Source organism: Macaca fascicularis, chromosome 10, assembly GCF_037993035.2.
Source record: "Macaca fascicularis isolate 582-1 chromosome 10, T2T-MFA8v1.1".
In the NCBI taxonomy this organism is placed as follows: Eukaryota; Metazoa; Chordata; class Mammalia; order Primates; family Cercopithecidae; genus Macaca; species Macaca fascicularis.
Genome location: NC_088384.1, coordinates 8,126,630 through 8,147,537, shown reverse-complemented (window position 1 = coordinate 8,147,537; position 20,908 = coordinate 8,126,630). Strand labels below are relative to the sequence as shown.

Genomic DNA, 20,908 nt, shown 5'->3' with positions numbered 1-20,908 from the left:
TGGTGCTATCTCAGCTCACTGTAACTTCCGCCTCCCAGGTTCAAGCAATTCTCCTGTCTCAGCCTCCCGAGTAGCTGGGACTACAGGTGAACACCACCACGCTCAGCTAATTTTTGTATTTTTAGTAGAGACAACGTTTCACCATGTTAGCCAGGCTGGTCTTGAACTCCTTTCCTCAAGTAATCTGCCCGCCTTGGCCTCCCAAAGTGCTGGGATTACAGGTGTGAGCCATTGTGTCTGGCCTCCTTCTCCATATTTTGACTCTTTTTGCTCTTTCCTTCATTTGCAAACATAGTCAGGGTTTCTGGATCTTCACACCGGTGGCCTCTGTGGGTGTCCTGACCACAGATGTATCCTTACACCAAGCAGGTGCCTGGCATTTAGAGGCATTCAGTAAGATTTGTCCATAGGTTGACTGAATGAAATGAAGTCCAGCCTGGTAATAGTCCAGTGTGGTGTGAGTTCTGGAGCCAAAAACCAGCTTCCAATTTCAGCTGCACCAGCTCCTGTAGCTAAGATCATGGACAAGTCAGCCTTTTCTGAGCCTCAGTTTGCTCACCTGTAAAATGGGGCTACCCATAGTACCCTGTTTAGATGGTCATTATGAGGGTGAAGAGAGCGACTGCCTGTAACATGCCCAGCACATAATGAGCTCTTGATGCGTGGGGATCATTGGAATCATTGTTGTTGTTGTTATTTCAAAGTCGAGCATTTGTTTCAATCCAAATAGCTGGAGGACTGTGCCGGGTAATGAGAGTCTATTTCTTTCTCTGGGGATGACTAGGTCTGCATCTTCACTGTGCTCTAGAAGCCTCGGGGTGCAGGGAAGTAAGAGTGGAGTTAATTAAAGAGCTCTGGCTCCAGTAGCAGGCCCAGCCCAACCGGAGCCCTCAGAACCACACTGCTCTTGGCTGGCTGGTGGCAAGCGGGAGCTGAGGCCCACTCAGGGCTCCTCTGCTAGGAAGGGCGCCGGGGAGGGTAGACTGTCAGGGTCCCAGCAGCTCGGGGGTGGCATTATACTCCCTGTCTCTCCTTTCTTCATCTCTTTGTCTCTTTGACTTAGTCTTTGTCACCTTATAACATCTTCAAAACCTCAGAGACACACAGAGAGAGAGACACACACACACACACACAAAGGGGGGAAAGAGAGAGAAAGGGAGAAGAGAGAGAAAGGGAGGAGAGAGAAAGGGAGGAGAGAGAAAGGGAGGAGAGAGAAAGGGAGGAGAGAGAAAGGGAGGAGAAAGAGAGAAAGGGAGGAGAGAGAAAGGGAGGAGAGAGAGAAAGGGAAGAGAGAAAGGGAAGAGAGAAAGGGAAGAGAGAAAGGGAGGAGAGAGAGAAGGGGAAGAGAGAAAGATAAAGGGAGGAGAGAGAGACAAAGGAAGGAGAGAAAGGGAGGAGAGAGAGAGGGAGGAGAGAGAAAGGGAGGAGAGAGAAAGGGAGGAGAGAGAGAAAGGGAAGAGAGAAAGGGAAGAGAGAAAGGGAGGAGAGAGAGAAAGTGAGGAGATAGAAAGGGAGGGGAGAGAGAGGGAGGAGAGAGAAAGGGTGGAGAGAGAGAGGAAGGAGAGAGAAAGGGAGGAGAGAGAGAAAGGGAGGAGAGAAAGGGAGGAGAGAGAGAAAGTGAGGAGATAGAAAGGGAGGAGAGAGAGGGAGGGGAGAGAGAGGGAGGAGAGAGAAAGGGAGGAGAGAGAGAGAAAGGAAGGAGAGAGAAAGGGAGGAGAGAGGGAAACAGAGAAAAGGAGGAGGGAGGAGAGACAGAGAGGGAGAGAGAGAGAGAGAGAGAGAGAGAGAATATGAATGAATGAATTTGATTGGCTCACTTGAGTTTCTGTGCCAGGCCAGTAGCCCAGTAGCAATTGGCTGCCCTTGGTCTGCTCAGCTGTGTGTGGTGGGGGTTGGGGGGGGGGGGCGGCGGCAGGGTGTGTAGGTCACATCAGCTGTGTGTCATGGGGAGTGGGGGTCACTGGGGGCCCCAGAGGACAGAGGAGTGGTGGGAATTCCTGGGAAGGAGATTTCGGCTTCCAGATCAGCTCAGACACTGCCCTGATGGAAGCTTCCAGGAGACTCCAGGCCAGGTTAGGGCCTTCTCTGGGCCCTGTCCCCTCTGCTGCCCTGTCAAAGGTGCTGGCTGTATTGTCATCGTCTGGCCAAGGCTGCTGCTGCCATCAGTCCCTGGGCTCGTCGTGAGTAGGGGTCAGCCTGGTTCATCCCTGTGGTCCTCCGCTGAGCTCAGGGCTGGCCCACGGTAGTCATTCAGGATGTGTTGTATTCAATGAATGAGTGAATGAGTGAATGGAGGACACGAGGAAGAGCTCCTAGCACCTCCCTAGTTGGTCGTCATCGGATTCATTTCATTTTCCTCCCAGTCTGGCCCAGCTCTGACTTGCTGGGATTCTCCCTCGGCCTCACAACCCCCAGGAAGGGGCCTCGGGTGCGCGCTCCCGCCGCGGCATCATGGTGGGGAGAGGCTGGCTCCGCGCCTGCGGCTGCGGCTGCGGCGGATGGAGCGCGCTAGTGCGCCCTGCAAATTAGCATGCTGAACCCACGTCTCTCGTAAGGTGTTAATTAAATTTCTTCGAAGTATATTGTCTGAAAAAAAAAAAGGATAATTAGAAAGATGTCTTTAAAAGTATTTATGTAACTGATATGGCACCGCTTTTGGTTTGCCGCATAATTAGATTTAAACACAACTCCTCGAGCGGCATACTCATTTGGAGAGAGCTGCTTGTTGAAATGTCATTGCGTTGTTTTTAAGAGTTTTGAGCCTGGTAAAACCATTCAACTGGGGAGGCAACGTGTAGTGGAGACAGCCCTGGATGGGGAGCTGCGGTCTTAGCCCACGGGGAGCCGGGAGCCGGGGTCTTAGTCCACGTCCACATTTCTGCACTGGGGTGCCCAGGACCACTTGCTCAGCCTGGCTGGATCTTGGCATCCTCGTCTGTCAAACGAGAGGGCCACGATGGGCTCCTGAGGCACAAGAATCTACATTTATGCCGCTTTTTAAAATGTTATTTTTGCTTAGTGAAGTAGCTTCGTTTTACAGATGTGCAGACCGAGGCTGTGCAAAGCCTGGTCTTCTGACTCAGGATTGTTTTCTGACACAGCCCTGGAAGGCCCTCGGTCTAGAAATGATCACACTGTCTTGCAGTTTTGAAAAATGGACACCTTGCCTTTAGGCTCTTTATTTCTCCTGAAACTCCCCCTCCCATGCGGCTCTCCTGTGATGGCCGACGTGCCCTGCACAGCCGGGCAGTCGTCCTCATCGCCCGCCCCGTAGGCTTTATTCCATGCAGTTTCAGTGGGGGCCATAGTGCCCCCAGGGGGTAAAATCTGGTGCTTGGGGAGTCAAAAAAACGTCTTGCTCTTCTGTCTAAAGCGGATGTGGACAGGAGGTACCTAAACACACGTAGGGCATCTCAGTGGTGCTGAAGCTTCATGGGAGGGAGGTGAGTAGGGGAAATAAAAGACATCCTCAAGTCTCCTCTGGGGGTGATCATGAACAAAAGGTTGGTAGCTGTGCAGCACCTCAGCTCGGAGGGCAGATGCTCGCTGTACCCACTTCCCACTCCCTTTAACCCTCACTACAGCCCCCACAACCTGACGTTTCCATGTTACAGACAGGGAAACTGAGGCTCGGGGGCCAAACATGCTTTGCCTGGCTAAAGATGAGGGAAGTCAGGATTCAGGCTGCAGTGGGAAGGTTGGGTGTCTAGTCCCTGGTCTGGTGGATATGAACAGGATTGACGGGGCTGTGAACTGTGGTGGAGGAGGCTGCAGACGCACCACCCGCAGGCTCATGGCTCCATGGCCTCCTGACCCGCAGTCTCATCTCTCCCCACAGGGTGGACCCGGTGCCTCATGATGCCCCCAAGCCTCCGGGCTACACCCGCTTTGTCTGCGTCTCTGACACCCACTCCAGGACGGACCCCATCCAGATGCCGTACGGCGACGTGCTGATCCACGCTGGGGACTTCACCGAGCTGGGGCTCCCGAGCGAGGTGAAGAAGTTCAACGAGTGGCTGGGTAGGTCCCTCCTGCCCCAGGTGGGTGGCTGTGCTGAGCAGGAAGGGGGCTCCCGCCGTCTTCCGAGGCTGCCTCCCTGCCTTTCCCTCCTGCTCTGCCTGGCCCGCTCCTTGGCCTGTTCCTGCCTGGTCATCCTCCCTGACCTCTCAGACCAGGTGCCCCTTTCTCCCATCCACCTTGGACCTCCCCTCCTCCAGCATCTGTCTTGGTTGTGACTTTCCATTTGTTTCTGGGAATTGTTTTTTGGCCTGGAAGACCCCCTCCAAAAGGGACTTTGCTTATGTCTTTGTCCATTTGAGTGTCCAGGCCCTGGTGCCTGGCAAAGGTAGGGCCTCAATAAATAATTGATGAATGAGGCCGGGTGCAGTGACTTATGCCTGTAATCCCAGCATTTTGGAAGGCCAAGGCTGGTGGATCACCTGAGATCAGGAGTTCGAGACCAGCCTGGCCAACATGGTGAAACCTCATCTCCACTAAAAGTACAAAAATTAGCCGGGTGTGGTGGCGGGCATCTGTAATCCCAGCTACATGGGAGGCTGAGGCAGGAGAATCACTTGAACCTAGGAGGCGGAGGTTGCAGTGAGCTGAGATCACTCCACTGCACTCCAGCCTGGACAACAGAGCGAGACTCTGTCTCAAAAAGAAAAGAAATTGATGAATGAATGAATGAATGGCTGAGTGGGTGAATGAATGAATGAATGGCATGGAGAATGGTGGTGCCAGGGTAGGTGCTCAGCTGGTTCGTCCTAGCTCAGCCACCCACTGCCATGGAGATGGTTTCTCCAGGGACCAGATGTGGGCAGCTGCTGGTCTCGGCAGCAGAGCCCTTTCCCACACACTGCACCATGGCGGATGATGATGTATAAGCACATCCCCTGGGTTTTGTCTTTGTGCTTTTTTTCCAAAATAAGAAAAAAACCTGGGGGACCCCCTGGGAAAACTCGCTTGCCTTGGAATCCAGAGAAACCTCACAGTGAGGCGTCTCTGTCCCCACCCGGGGAAGACAGATGGACGGCCCCTGTGCAGCCCAGCACCCAGGCCTGCTGCCGTGGAGGCGTGGGTGCAGGGCCGCTCACCTTTCTGCGCAGCCCCACGTAGCTGCCAGACGGTCCCTTCCGCCTCCTCAGGGGCGTCCCGCTGTGCAGTTGGCTGAGACTGCGCGAGCAGAGGGCCAGGAGCGAGGCAGGGCAGCCGCGGCGAGCCAGGGGCCTGACTCTGCCAGGCGAGACAAATATTTACAAGCAAGGCCTTCCCTTCTGTTTGGCAGGCAGAGGCCTTTAAATATTGATTTTTCAAACGGGAAATTCTAATCAAAGGCTCTGTTTGGGCTGCAGGAAGTGCAGGCCGGGGGAGAGGGCTCCTGCAGGCCTGCCCTGGGATTCTCACCTTGTCCACACTGGTTCCAGGTCTGGGCTGCCCCTCAGGAGGGGTCCCTTCCCCGAGGGAGGCTGCTTGTCCCATCTGCTGTGGGTTTCAAAAGACAGGAGGTTGCACTTGGTGGAGTCAAGAGGCCGTTTCCAAGGCAGAGAGGCTGGAGTCGCTGTGGGCCAAGCCCCCACTGTGTGCCAGGCACAGGGTGGCAGTCTCTTATCACCTCTGCCTTGTTGAATTTGGGAACGGCTATTTGAGGTGGCTACCATTTGCGTCCCTATTCGACAGAGGAGAATGGAGGTTCTGAAGGGTGAGGACTGTCTCTCACACACAGCCTGGCCTTCCAGGTGCACCCCATCATGGGTGGAAAGTGTGAACTCATAACTTGTAAAGGGGTCTTCCTTTTACAAAAGGTTCTTTCCCTCGGGCCTCGCCCCTTTGCTGCCTGGAAGTATTTGCAGATGTCAGGACGGTCACTCAGGGAGGAATGGGCTTCAGACTGAGGAAGGAGGAGCATTTGCATGCGAGCGACGGCATGAATAGCAGTCCATTTGCAGCTGGTATTTTGGGCACTCACCCACTGCACAAAGCAAGACCCCTTGGTTGGCCGGTGCTTCAGGTCCCCAGAGTTTGGTGATTATGGCTGAGAGAGGGACTGTGTGCCTATGTGGTGCATTTGGACAGGGGCATTTTTCTATAAAGCTCAAGTTTACTGAACATTTAGTATGTGCTGGGTGCTGTTCTATACCCTTCGCATGTATTAGTAACTCATTCAATCTTCCTGACAATGAGGCAGGAACCATTATCCTTCCCATTTTACAGAGGAGAAAACCAAGGCCCAGAGAAGTGAAGTCACTCACCCAAGTCACACAGCTTGTAAATGGCAGAACTGGGCAGTTGGACCCCAGTGCTGAACTCTTGGTATAGCTCTGTGTTGCCTCTCCTTCTTGAGGTGAAGCCTCCCTAATGGAAGTAAGGGTATGGACGATGCTGTTTGGAGTCTGGATCTGCTTTCTGCTTGGGTGACCGCAGCAGCCACGTGGCCCCTCTGGGCCTGATTTTGAATGGGGGCGGTCAGGCTCTCCTGCCTCGCATCCCTCCAAAGGTTGTTTTGAGGCTGTGTTGGAATGGAGGAAAGAATCACTTTGTAAACTGTAAAGTGCTGTGTACCCGTTATGATTGCCCCCATGAACTGGCGTCTCCAGATCTGGGCTCCCCTGGGTAGGGGTGGGGTGTTAGGAGGAAGACATTGGACCTGAACCTTGAGGTGGAGTTGGCAGGGAAGGCGGTGGAACAACACATGTGTTATAGCGTGTGGAGTTCCCGAGAGATAGGCACGTGTGGTCTCAGCTAGCAACAGCCCTCCCAACAACAGACGCAGAGAAAAAGAGACTGGAAGGAAACATTCCATCATCCTATTGCTGAGCCTCACTGAGAGCCCACGAGGTGCCAGGTGTGTCACAAGCCCTGGGGTAACAGTAGGCCAAGGGCACGCCGGGCCCCACTCAGCCTGATGAGGGGGGACTATGGCTCCATATATATGAGGGCGGCATGGGAGCCATTCATTAGAGAGAGCTACGGGGTCTGTCAGGGACCCACCTGGGGGCGTGTGGTGGTGGCCATTCAGCTGGGTGGGCACGGAAGGCTTCCCTGAGGAGGGGATGTTGGGCCAGGCCTGAGGGTGAGCATGAGGCAGCCTCGTGCAGCTCTGGGCAGGACCCGTTCCAGGCAGAGGACGTGGAGGCTGCAGGGGGCCCTGAGGTGGGAGCAGAGAGCACTGGGAGCATTGAGAAGTGGGAGAGGCAGGGCAACGGGGCAGGCACTGGTCCACACAGGCCTCCTGGGTCAGGGACAGGAGTGAGGGGCTGATCCTAAGGGCAGGGGGAGCTTTGGGAAGGTTTAGGCCATGATGGATTGTAGAACCAGAGTGTGCCCGGAGAGGGCTAAAGCTCCAGAATGTTCCAGAATCGATGTCTGGGTGGTGGGGTCATGGGGTTTTACCTTCTCCTTTAGGGTTGTCCGTCTCTCTCTCTCTGTCTGATTTTCTGTGGGGGAGGGGTGTGTTTTTCTGGTAATTTCAAACAAAGGCAACGCTCCTGGGCGACTGGTGCCAAGTGTGTCCCAGGAGGGGGTGGGACAGCGCTGGGCCTTGGGTCAATCCTGGCGTCATCCAGCCACTCCAGGGTCTCCATGAGCCCCTTCCCCAGCCAACAGGGTGGGAGACCTTTGCACACCCACCTCATCACCTTGCCCCCCTCGCCCACCCGCTGGCTCAGCTCCGTCTCCTGGATGAGAAAGTTAGATTTGAAATTCACAACCTGCTCCTTCCCTGTTCAATGATCTCATGGAAAGCATTTAAAATCATATTCTGAGAGCCGCCTCCAGACAAACAGGAGGAGATTTAAAAAATTAATAAAGACCCACCATGTAAGACAAGACAAGGCACCTAACTGGGCTCTGTGTGGCTAAATTGCTGCGGACTCTAACTTGCTGTGAGGTGCGTTGCTCTCGGCTCGGCTGTGACTGGTGTCCTTGTGTTGCCTGTTTGCAGGCTTCTGTCTGGGTCTGAGTTGGTTGGAGGGGGCCGGGTTGGAATGAAAAAGTCCCTCTGAACAGTCCCTCTTTCCCCTTGGCCGTTAATATCCCAAATGTATTCATGAATTAGAAGCGGCAGCTTGATTTGTAAATGTCAAGTAAGCAGCTAAAAAATTGATAAGGACAGGTTCTCCAGCTATAAAGAGTGAACGCAGAAGGAAAACTTGCTGAAAATGGCAAAGAATGTGCAGGTGGCTCCTTGCCCCTCACCAGCCTCAGGGAGCTCACAGCTGGACGGATCAGTCCGCGGTGCCAGTGCAGGAAGGTGGGGCGGCTGGAGGCCAGGCAGCTGTCTTCACCCCTGTTTCCTCCTCTTCTTTGCTGTGTGATCTCAGTCCAGTCTCTCAACCTCTCTGTGCCTCACCTGTAGAACGGGGAGAATTGTTTTCCTGCCGTAGGGCTGTGGGGGAAGGTTGATGAATAATGTTCCCATGCAGCGCTTCGCCCAGTCCGGGCACCACGGGAGCCCTGTCATTGTGAAATGGCTCTCATGGTGAACAACTTGCCGTTCCCTCATCCTTGCCCCACACAAAACAGACTCCTTGACTTCAACACCAGCAGCACCTTTTCCCTGCAGCCACACCGGGCGGCTGGACTCCTCACTCATAGAACAAGCTCCCCTCCCTGGTCCTGGGCCCGTGCTCCACTCACCCCTCCAGAGCTGCCCGTTGTGAAGCCTCCCCCACCCCGCTGGGCAGAGCTGTTCCCTCCTCCTCTGTACGCCCAGAGCTCCCGGTCTGGGCTCTGGCAGTGGCTCTCACGTTGTGGCAGGGGGAGTGTCTCCCACCTTCACCGGCAGCCCCTGGAGGGGAGGGTCAAGGCTTCAGGCCCAGCGCCAGCCAGGGGAGCCCTGGACAGAGAGGAGTGTGCAGCCATGAGAGGCATGCTGACCCTGCAGACACAGCCCTGTCTGTGAGCTGGCCATGGTGACCCCTGCAGGGCAGGGCGTGCCTGAATGCCGCCGGGTGGGCCACCAGTAAATGGGGGCTTCAAGGAGGGCAGTGCTGTGACACAGACCAGTGTGAGCCATCGCTGTTGCCATACAGGACTTGGGAAGCGATCTAGGAAGACTCAGGGAGCACAGGTTGAGTTGGGGTCTCAAGGACGAGGCTAGAAGCTGGGGCCACAGGGGCTCTGGACCTGATGAAATGTGCTTGCATGCAGGTCCCGTGGAGGCCAGGGTGCTGAGGGCAGGAGGGGAGGCTGAGCACCCAGAAGCACCCTCCTCCCGGGATGCTCTGCAGAGGCAGCCACTGACCCCAGGGCCCTGGCACTGCCCACATCTTTCCCAAGGCAAGAATGCCAGGTCTCAATTCTGCTGCCGTCTCTGAGTGACAGCCCTGCCTGCAAGAACTGTCAGTTCCTGAGCTGGGATTTGCAAGATGCCAGAAAGTTCCCTCTCTGTGACTGGCAGGTACCAGGCTGGCCTCCCCACCCCCAGCCACAGGAAGCCTGCAGCCTCCACAGCCCTCACTGCACCCCTAGCCCCTACAGCCTGGGGACCCTGCGCCACCCTCGGGAGTGACTGCCAGAGGCCACAGATGGCTTTGCACTGGTCAGCCTCTCCTCCCCTGAGCTCTGCGGTGCCTGATGCTGGACGAAGGTTCCTCTAGCGTGGGTTCTGTCACAGCTTCCATGTGGCCTCCCTCTCCAGGGCCCTTTCCAATCTCCTCCTTTTGTTCCTCATTCCCCTCCTGCCTGCCAAAGGGGGCTCCTCCTAGGGTCCATCCTTAGGCCTCTCAACCACCTTCTTTCCAAATGTTAACCATTCAGACTCCCCCGTTCTCACTCCACCCAGACCTGCAGAATGCCTCCATCTCTCTCGTCCAGCCACTGCATTGTCTAGTCTTCTTACAAAACACCTCCTCCTGGGTGTCTGCCAGGGTTTTAGACCAGTTCTATCCCAAACTGAACTCCCAAACCTCTGACCCATCCCCTTAGGCTATGTAGTAAGATGAAGCACTTCACTGTGGTGTTTGGTACCCTCCCAGCCAGGGCTCCCGTGTCCCCTCTCCTTTCCCTTGGAGGCTGACGTCTGCAGTCATCTGTTGTGATTCTGACACTGCTATCGTCTGTCCTGCCCACTGTCCCCTCTGCCCACTGTGTCATCTGCTGAGCTGCTGTGGGTGCTCTGTGTGCCAGCCTGCTGGCCCCCTTCCTCCTGCAGCTTCTATCAGCCTCTCCAGGGCTGAGACCATGCCCTGGTCAGCACAGGTCCTCAGAGCCCAGCCCAGCCTGGCACCGAGGTGCCCAGGGGTGTTTGTTGAAAAAGTGTGGTCTGTAAAGCACATGAAGGGCCCGTTAATTAAGTAGCACTACCCTTAGCAGACTCAGGCAGGGGAGGAAGATGAGGCCTGGTAATGGAGTGTTTAGAAGTTATAATTAACTTTGTACTGGCGCCGAGCATAACACGATATATGAGACAATATAAAAGGGGTCCAAGGATTTAGTGAAATAGAACTAGGTCTTTTGCAAGTAAACCCTTAATTAAAATCCGTGAGGGAGGAAGGGAGAGAAAGGGAAATGGAGAATTCACGTCAAGACCGTTTCTTTGGTTCTTGCCTCATTTGCCACTGCGTGGAAGGCCCGAGGCTGCAGGGGGTTTGCGTGGAAATGAGCCACACACAATCGTTTTGCCTCTTTGTGATTTAATCCCAGGCCGCCGGCCCGGCGGAATGGGCACCTTCTGTGTTCAAGGCTCCAAGTGGAGGTCGGGGGCTTCGGAAAGGAGCAGGTGGGACCTCACCCTCCCGTTGCAGGAGCAGGAGGCAGCTCACAGGCACAGGAATTAGGATCATGTGTGGGAAACAAGTACTTTCTGGTGCAAGCTGGTGGTTGACACCCCTCCACGTCCCCCTCAGAATTTGTCTGTTCCTTCCAGTCTACTCTCTGGCCTGCTCTCTTCTTCTTGGAGGGGGGACCGACCTTGGATGCGGATGGGGGAGGTCCCCAGCTCAGAGTTCATGGCTCTCTGTCCCCTGCAGCTTGTGTGAGTCCCTGCTCTTGTCTCATTTCTTTATTTTTTCCCTGCCTTCTTCCCACCTCCCCACCCAATGAACAGCATGCACAAGCTCCCTCCTTCTCTCCCGTGCTCCTTCCTGCCGGGGTGCACCTCGCTCTTCCGCCCTTTCCTGACTTGAGCACTGCAAGATCCTGCCGCGTGGCCGCCCCTTCTGACTGCTGCAGAGTGTGCTGGGCGGGCACCCCCCATCCTAGCTCAGGACCTGGAGCTGGTACCCGGGCGCCTGCCCCTGTGCGGGGCTGCTCCTGCCTCCGGGAGGTGGAGCCGTCCTGCTCTATGCGTGGAGGGTGCAGTCGGGTGGGACTGGAGTCTTCCTGGGAATGGGGTGCCAAGGGCCATCAGGCCTCATGCTGGCTCTGTCGGGACTTGCAGCCTCTCCCCCGGGCAGGGCACCAAGCACTGGAGGTCAGGGGTGTGGGGCCACTTCTGGCTCTGTCCTTCTCAGGCAGCTGGCCTCTCTTCTCCCTCATGGAGTGTCCACCTCAATCAGATGAGACCGTTTGTGCACCCTGTGTGAACTTAGCCCCTCCTGGCACTTAGGGCCCTGCCAGTTCACGTACCTGCCAGCGTCAGAGCCCCCAGCGTGGGTTAGTGGAGCTCCTGCCTCTCCCACGGGGCTGTGACTGCTGGGGGCCAGGGCAGGGGTCTACACGCATCTCAGTCAACACAGTGTGAGGGGCTCCTGTGTTCACTGCTTTGGTGCCGGAGATTCAGTGATGGACGGCACAGAAGTGCCCCTGCCCGCGTGGCCTGAGGGTGAATGAAGTCATAGGTGGTACACAGCAAGCGGGGTGAAGAGAATTGATCAATGCGCGGGGTAGGCTGGTGGTGACTGGGGTGGGAAACTCCTTGACATCAGATGGTTGGGGAAGATCCCCCTGGGAGAGTCGTGCACTGAGAAGGACCCAGCTGTGAATTTGTGCTGCACGATGGAGGCCTGTGGGCCTGATCCTGGTGATCCTGGGCCGCTGACCAGCTGGGGCAAGGGCATGAATTTTATTCTAGAGGCCACTGGGGGTCTTAGACAGGGGAGGACAAGGTCTGATTCGAGGTTCTGAAAGACCCTTCTGGGTGAAGCCTGACTGTGGCAGGCAGGAGGGGACACCAGGGCACCAGGGGAGGTTGGCGCAGGTGTCAGTGAGAGGCCAGGGTAGCTCAGACTGGACCTGGAGGTGGCCCAGGAAGAGTGCAGTACGGGCTTGGCTCTGGTTTGGAAGTGAAATCAACAGGATTTGCTGGTGGGGTATGGAGTTAGGGGTGAGGGAGATGGCTGACCTGGTATCCTTAGGGCCTGGCAGCCTAGCATGAGGTGGGCATTTAACAAATAGTTGTTAAAGGAATGAGAAAAGAAAAGACAAATTTTGTGATGTGGTCACTTTGATAAAAAACATCCAACCAACTTTTTTTTTTTTTTAAAGAGCTAACAAGAATTATCTCTGAAAGTGTACAGCAGACTTAAAATGGATTCTGGTACAACGGCCTGATTCAGACATTTCCAGACACACATTGTTATTCTCTCAGACTTGAGATTGAATATTTTAAAAATAATTTTACTTTTAAACTCTAGAGCCTCTTGTCACCTCCGGCACTCTCTGGTGGGAAACTGGTTGGTGTCCAGGGATTTTGGTGGCGTAGTCACATGGCCAGCGTGATTGATAAACAGAGTGACCACCTGGGGAGACAGATCAATGCTCAGATGAAAAATGGATGGCTTGTGCAGCAGAGGTTTGGTCTTCATTTAAAAAATTAATTTTCTATATTCTTCATCAAAAAAACTCCTCACAAGCCACGCTGTGTGTTAGAGGCTAAAAGGGAGAAAATTAACTTCTAAGAAAGATGAAAAATCTAGAATTCTAAGTTGTAGTCAAGTGATTTTGGCCAGCCATAATTACAGTATTTTCATGTTAATGTATAAACTCTTGAAAGGTGTGCTTAAGTGATAATTATCTATTTACAACAAAATGGCTTTGGAAATAAAATGAGACCCATTGGGGTGTGTGTGTGTGTGTGTGTGTGTGTGTGTGTGTGTATCAAACATGTTATGCAGTGGTGTTTTTTTCTTTCTTTCTTTTTTTTTTTTTTGAGATGGAGTCTCACCCTGTCACCCAGGCTAAAGTGCAATGGCGCGATCTCAGCTCACTGTAACCTCCCCTTCCCAGGTTCAAGCAATTCTCCTGCTTCAGCCTCCTGAGTAACTGGCATTACAGGTGCCAGCCACCACGCCTGACTAATTTTTGTATTTTTTGTGGAGACAGGGTTTCACCATATTGGCCACGCTGGTCTCGAACTCCTGACCTCAGGTGGTCCACCTGCCTTGCCCTACCAAAGTGCTGGGATTATAGGCATGAGCCACTGTGCCTGGCCCTTTCTTTATTTTTTTTGAAGACCATCATCCTAAGTATCTCTGCCTTAAAATTAAAAACTTAAAAAATATATAAGCAGGGTAGAGAGATTCATTTCTCGGAAAGGGCTGGGCTCTCTGAAAGTTCTTGTGTGGCTTTGTTTTGTGTAATTTGTTATTCATTTAGATTTTTTGTTTGCTTGTTTATATCTCATTTTGTGTCAAAGAGTTGGAGATAGCTTATAAAAATGACAAAAATAGTAAATTGGGTAGAATATTGATGATAAATTAAAAGCCAAGGTTGAAAAAAAGTTAGGGTAGCTCAGACAGAGGGCCTAGAATTCCAGCACCCAGTGCTATGGGGGCTGTAAGTGGGAAACTAGGGTCTGAGCTTCCTGGGGGCCAAAGTGAAGAAGGTAATTTGACTAATGGCCCTAATTATTGGGATATGTGCCAGCTCCTCTGATTGGTCCTCTGTAGCATATTTGGCATCCATCTCATTCCACTGGGAGTAGCTTGAAGGCCTATTCCTGTGTCCTCCTTATTTCTGTGTGGAAAGACCTTGGTAAAGGCTTTTGTATTTGGATAATAACAACAAATATTTATTTAGTTTCTTGGTATATAAAGCATGCCCATTTCTGTCATTCATTTTGTGCTTTCTATCCCCCCCACCTCTGCTTTCTTTTGGATTGATTGAAGTTTCTTTTTTTCGCCTCTACTGGTTTGGAAATTCTATATTCTTTTTTGATTTGTTTAGTAGTTACTCATAAATTTTTAATGTGTGTATCAGACTTAACACAGCCTAAAATTAATCAACGTCTCCATTCCTCCCTGAGGAACTCGGGGATACTCCTACCCTGCCCCCTCTTGCTGCCATCTTATCTATATCTTGGCTGTCTGGTGTTTACTTTTTTTTCTTTTTTTTTTTTTGCTGACGGGACCTCACTCTGTTGCCCAGTGTAGTGTGGTGGCACAATCATTGCTCACTGAAGCCTCGACCTCCTGGGCTCAAGCAAGCCTCCCGTCTTAGTTCCCCACTTCACCGTGAGTAGCTGGGATTACAGGCATGCACCTCCATGCCTGGCTAATTTTCATATTTTTTTTTTAGAGATGGGGTTTTACCATTTTGCCCAGGCTGGTCTTGAACTCCTAGGCTCAGGCGATCTGCCTACCTCGCCCTCTCAAATTGCTGGGACTACAGGCATGAGCCACTGTGCCTAGCCTGGTGTTTACATTTTTTTTTTTTTGACACGAGGTCCCAGGCTGGAGTGCAGTGGTGTGATCATGGCTCACTGCAGCCTCAACCTCCTGGGATCAGGCGATTCTCCCACCGTAGCCCCCCTAGTAGCTGGGACTACAGGCATGCACCACGACACCCAGCTGATTTTCTATTTTTTGTAGAGGTGGGGTTTTGGCATGTTGCCCAGGCTGGTCTCAAACTCCTGGGATCAAGCGATCTGCCTGCCTTGGCCTCCCAAAGTGCTGGGATTACAGGCATGAGCCACTGCACCCAGCCTGGTGCTTACTTTTAATGCATTTTAAACTCTGCCTCAAACTAGTCAAGTATTTGTTTTCCAGGTTGCACTTGATTATTTACTCAACAGATGTTTCCGAGCACTTTTTCTGCACTGGGCATGATTCTAGGCACTGGGGATGCAGCAGTGAATGAAACTAGTTCCTGCCTTTGTGAGTCAGGGGAGAAGACAGGCTGTGGATAAACAGCTGTCATGTGATGTGGGGTGTTCAGGCTGAGGGGACATGAAGGGATGGGGAAGGACGGGACTCTCTGCTGAGGTGATGTTTGCATGAAGACCTGAATGGAGGCACCCAGCCGTTGCCCATGTCTGGGCAGAGGCAGCAGCTCTGAGTTGGGGGTGTTGATGGCACATGGCAGGATGCGGCTGGAGCTCCACGGAGAGTCTGAGCGAGTCAGTGGAAGCAGTTGAGTCCCAATGGGGGATGGGACCCAGTAGGGAAGCTCCGGGGGCTTCACACAGGAGGTGGCAAGTGAGGCAGCCTGGGCATTTGGGCAGTGCTTGGACACATGAAGTACGGGCACAGGCCTTCCAGCTCAAGCGGTGAGGCTAACCAAGGGCTCAAGGCTGAAGCTGCTACTTGCCTTTGGTTTGCAATCATTCATTCACTTAACAAACATTTGTGGCGCCCCTGTTTGTTCTACACCCTGTGCCAGACGCCAGAGATACCGTGGGCAGCAAATCAGGCAAGATTTCCACTTGAGAGCCACACGAACAAGAAAATGCCATGATACGATGGAGACAGGACAGGGAGAAGTGGTAGCCTGGGACCAAGTTGGACCATCTAGGCTTAACTTGAAGCTCACCTGCTTCCCAGGTGTGAGACGGAGGGCAGGTGACTTTCCTGTGCAATGGAGGGTGGCGGTGCCTTCCTCCCCCCAGCTGATGGTTCTGCGGATGAGAGATGATGTGTGCCAAGCGTGCGATCTGGGGCTGTGCCAGGTTCCCTCGTGTGAGTCTTCTTCTTCCTGTGCCGCTTCTCTTCAGCTCATTCAAGGCTGTGGACCCTTTGGGGAGAAATTGCTGGCTGGTTGATCAGAAGTTGGTGGAAGCAAGATTTTCTTACTGACATGCTTCTTCTCTCTTTTCACAAACATGGAGAGAGGTGTTTGGATATGAAACAAGCCTGTAGATTTTTTTAAAATGTCATTTTCATACAGGATTTTATTCCAGAACAGGAATAATGAACAAGCCAGAAAATCCTGGCCAGCACAGAATTAAAATATTCTGTCCCTGTGTGCACATAAACTTCTGAAATGTCTGGAAGTTTCCACTATTTCCCTGTCTATACAACCTGCTCCTGCCTGCCTCCTGCACCTGCACTCAGTGTAAACGTTGTCAGAAACCCTGGGACTGGTTCCGTTTGGAGAATATGATCGCCACTTAGAGAGAGTGGAAACCAGCAGGTGCTGTTATTGTTCATATAGAGGGGCGTCTCCCCTCCTGGTTTCTCGTTTATCTTTACAACTGGCCCATCTCACACTTCAGTGCTCAAGAGCAGATTATGCAGGTCTCAGGAGGGCATGACATTCTGCATTTCTAATGAGCTCCCAGGGGATGCCCCTTCTCTGTTCTCCCGAGAACTCTTGGGGAGCACACTTTGATTTTTTTCTTTTTTTTTTTTTGAGACAAGGTCTCACTCTGTTGCCCAGGCCGGAGTGCAGTGGTACAATCTCGGCTCACTACAACCTCTGTCTCCCGGGTTCAAGCAATTCTCCTGCCTCAGCCTCACAAGTAGCTGGGATTATAGGCACCTGCCACCACGCCTGGCAATTTTTGTATTTTTAGTAGAGACAGGGTTTCACCATATTGGTCAGGCTGGTCTTGAACTCTTGAACTCAAGTAATCCACCTGCCTTGGCCTCCCAAAGTGCTGGGATTACAGTCATAAGCCACTGCGCCCGTCCTGGGGATCACATTTTGAGTAGTAGGGCCCGACACCAGCATTGTCCAACTTCCTGAGAGAGTGGAGGGCTGTATATCTGTGCTGTCCAGTGTGGTAACTGCGAGCCCACACGTGGGTATTAAGCACTCAAAATTCAGTTAGCGTGACTCAGAAACTGACTTTTGTATTTTTGTTTCATTGTAGCTGATTTGAAATTAAATGTCCACAGGGAGTTCATGGCTACTGCGTTGGACCACACATCTAGACATCCCTGGAGGTGTCTGCTGTTGCTGTTTCTGCTTTGCAGATGCAAAAGCTGAGCTCAGGGAAGAGAAAGCTTGCCTAAGGTCATACAGCAAAGAAATGTGGAGTCAGGATTCCAACCCAAGGTCTAGGCTCTTTAAAAATCTTTATGGATTGATTGATTGACACAGAGTCTTGCTCTGTCGCCCAGACTAGAGTGCGGTGGCATGATCTCAGCTCACTGCAACCTCCACCTCCAGGGTACAAGTGATTCTCTTGCCTCAGCCTCTCGAGTAGTTGGGATTACAGGCACCTGCCACCGTGCCCAGCTAATTTTTGTATTTTTAGTAGAGACGGGGTTTCACCATGTTGGCCAAGCTGGTCTCGAACTTCTGACCTCAGATGTTCCACCCACCTCGGGCTCCCAAAGTGTTGGGATTACAGGCGTGAGACACCATGCCCAGCCCTAATTTTTTTTATTTGTTTTTAATACCTAAGGAGACCTTTTGTATATGGGAACTACTCTTGTGTATCCGGAAAATCCCCTGTCAGCTCCTGACTCTTTTTTTTTTTTTTTTTAAAGCAAATTCTTCGTTTCCAAGACGGTTTCAATATTTATGGTCAGGAGTAATGCTTTATAGGCTTAGGACTAACTAAAAAAAGTCCTGTGTCAGTTGCTGATGGGATACAGGGATTTTTACATCCTGCGTTTCATATTCGAAATACACGTTTTGCTGCAAAGCCTCGTATCCAAGTCACACGGGGGCTTAACAGCAATAATGACTTCTGGACAGAAGTTTACAGTTTACAGGCACTTTCACGTTGTTTTCTCACTGATCCCTTGCAGCAAACATCCTGGGCCTTGAGTATATTGTCCCCACTTGACAGATGAGGAGACTGAGACCCAGTGCAGAGAGGTGGTTTCTGGAGGTCATGCAGATCTCCAGGGCAGGGATCTGGACCGTCGGGTACACTGCCATATCTTCAGCACCACGGACAGTGCTAACCCCCCATAGTAGGCTCTCAGTGTTGTTATTGGCTAAGTCAAGGAATGCACTCATCCCCTTCCCCTACCGCACTGAGTTCCAGATGTGGGCCCTGTGAGTGCCCTGGCAGACTGTGGATATGCTAGACCTCTGCCTGCCTCGATCCCCTGCTCGGCCCCATTCCTGCGCCCTGAAAGTCTTCCACCTACCACCCAGCAAGGGAGGGAGTTGGACGCTGAGGGCCACACACATGCGTCGGGGTGACATGGTTGAGAGCTCAGACTTTGAACTGAAACCAGAGCTGGGCCACCTTGCCTCCTCAATGTGTGATCTTGGGCAGGTGACTTAGTCTCCCTGGACCTCAGTTTTATCATTTGGAAAATGGGTCAGTAACGGGATGTTTCTCACAGGGCCTTGGTGAGACCTGAACAAGAGAATGCAAGCTTCAGGTGGATGCAGCATAAACTCTTCATTGTTTCCGTCCCTCCTGAGCAAACTGCATTCTCGAAGCAGAAACGCAGTGGAGGCAGCTGGAGGGATGAGGCTGCAGAATGGGCGGGCCCAGCTGGGTGGTGGTGGTTTGTAGAACCAGGGACACCAGCAGGTACTCTGGGGAGGAGGCATGCAGTGCGTAAGCCCCCTGACCCTTGTCCTCAGCTGACCCTTGTGGGACCAGCTCCGTTCTGGTCAGGTGTCAGTGACCTCCCTCCCACTCAGTGTTCTCAGTGGCTTTTGGAGCCTCCCCCATTGCAGGGCTTATCTGGGTTTCAGAGGGAGCCATGATGTGGTCATGTCCATGGACCTGGCCTAGCTTAGTTCCTGAATGAGACAAGGACCAGGGGAAAGGAATGGCTAGACCCCTTCTCAGCCCTGCCTGGCCACGTGCCTGCTGGGCAGCCCTGAGAAGGTCATTACTCCCCTGTGCCTCAGTGTCTTCACCTAAAAAATGGGGCCACACACTTGCTTTGGAGGGCTGTCGTGAGGATTGAATAAGGCATTGCAGCTGGGAATCTGCTTAGGCTTGTGGGTCCTGAGAGACCCCTCGAGTTTGGATCCTGGCTCTGCTCTTCCCAGCCATATGGCCTTGGGCATGTTCTGTCTGCTCTCTGAGCCTCAGTTTTCTCATCTATCAAAGGGAGCTGATATTGGGAGAGTTCAGTGAGGCAGTGGGTGATCTGGGCTCATCATAGGGCCTGGCGTGGGGTAAATGCATAACACACGCAGCTGTTGCTGTGATGATGATTTTGTGAACACATTAAATCTAAAGTGCCTGGCACAGAGTAGACGGCTCAGTTGATGAGACTCTTTTCTTTTCTTTCTTTCTTTTTTTTTTTTTTGAGACAGAGTTTCGTTCTTGTTGCCCAGGCTGGAGTGCAATGGTGCCATCTCGGCTCACCACAACCTCTGCCTCCCGGGCTCAGGCGATTCTCCTGCTTCAGCCTCTCGAGTAGCTGGGATTACAGGCATGTGCCACCATGCCCAGCTAATTTTGTATTTTTAGTAGAGATGGGGTTTCTCCATGTTGGTCAGGCTGGTCTCGAACTCCCAACCTCAGGTGATCCACTACCCTTGGCCTCCCAAAGTGCTGGGATTACAGGCGTGAGCCACTGTGCTCGACCTTTTTTTTCTTTTTTTTTTTTTTTTTGGAGTCTCGCTGGAGTACAGTGGTGCCGTCTCGGTTCACTGCAACCTCAGCCTCCCAGGTTCAAGCAGTACTCCTGCCTCAGCTTCCTGAGTAGCTAGGACTACCGGCGTGTGCCACCATGCCCAGCTAATTTTTGTATTTTTAGTAGAGACTGGGTTTCACCATGTTGGCCAGGACGGTCTCAATCTCTTGACCTCGTGATCCACCCGCCTCAGCCTCCCAAAGTGCTGCAATTACAGGCATGAGCCACGCACCCGGACGGTGGTAGCTTTAATTACTACTATTAATATCATCCAAAGAGGACTTCCGCTTTTTAAAATCGTGCATTTAAAAGTTAGAATTTAGTTCTTTGAAATTTGTTTTTAAAAGAAAAGCGGATTTTTAAAAGTGTATAGGTTTGTTTCTTTGATCTCTCTTAAGAAGAAGGATTTCACACCTTTCGGAGTGTGCACGATGCAAATGAAGATCCGAGAGCTCGCGGAAGGCCGTTTGGAGCTAATTCTGGGCTGGTTTGACAGCCACGACACTGAAGGGGAAGCATGGAGCTGACAAAGCGAGGCTTTCTTTGGTAACATCCCAACCTCTCAAAATAGTCACTTTCCAAACTAACATTTGTCATGTTGGTGTTTGAAAGAAGTTTTTTGTTCATTGATTCAACCATGCACCGCACCCCCTTAAAACTCTGCAGAGGTTCCCTCCTGTGTCCTGGGTGAGTCCAGGCACTGCTCCTGTGGTCAAGGCTTCTGGGAGGGACCCCAGGGTCCCTACTAGGCCTGGCTCCACCGCTCCCCTTTGTCTGTCTGAGGCTTCGGGGCAGTTGTCACATTGTTGGATGTTTTCCCGCCTCCGTGCTTTTCTTGTGTGGGCTGCTTCTGCCGGAGTGCCGATCCCGTCGTCTGCCGAGGGAGCTGCTGTCCACTGTGGATACCTGTTTCTGTGATCACCTCCCCATATTTTTCTTTCTTTCTGTTTTTTTGAAACGGAGTGTTTCTCTGTCGCCCAGGCTGAAGTGCAGTGGTACAATCTCGGCTCACTGTGACCTCTGCCTCCCAGGTTCAAGCGATTCTCCTGCCTCAGCCTCCCTGGTAGCCGGGATTACAGGCGTGTGCCACCACGCTTGGCTAATTTTTGTATTTTTAGTAGAGGTGGGGTTTCACCATATTGGCCAGGCTGGTCTTGGACTCCTGACATTAGGTGATCCATCTGCCTTAGCCTCCCAAAGTGCTGGGATTACAGACGTGAACCAGTGCACCCAGCTAATCACTC

General features: G+C 52.5%; 1 protein-coding gene across 7 annotated transcripts in view; it reads left to right on the top strand.

The window, feature by feature from the left end:
• Window positions 1–20,908, top strand: part of MPPED1 (metallophosphoesterase domain containing 1) — a 97,685-nt gene that overhangs the window by 19,948 nt on the left and 56,829 nt on the right. For 6 of the 7 annotated variants that reach the window (XR_012418645.1, XR_012418646.1, XR_012418647.1 and 3 more), the window contains exon 3: window positions 3,839–4,020. The exons of the other annotated variant lie outside the window; for it this stretch is intronic. Coding sequence is in view for 3 of the 6 variants with exons in the window: in XM_045363494.3 (XP_045219429.1) it covers window positions 3,839–4,020 (182 nt within the window). In the remaining 3 variants the exon portion in view is untranslated. The remainder of the gene's footprint in view (window positions 1–3,838; window positions 4,021–20,908) is intronic. 7 annotated transcript variants of the gene reach the window in all.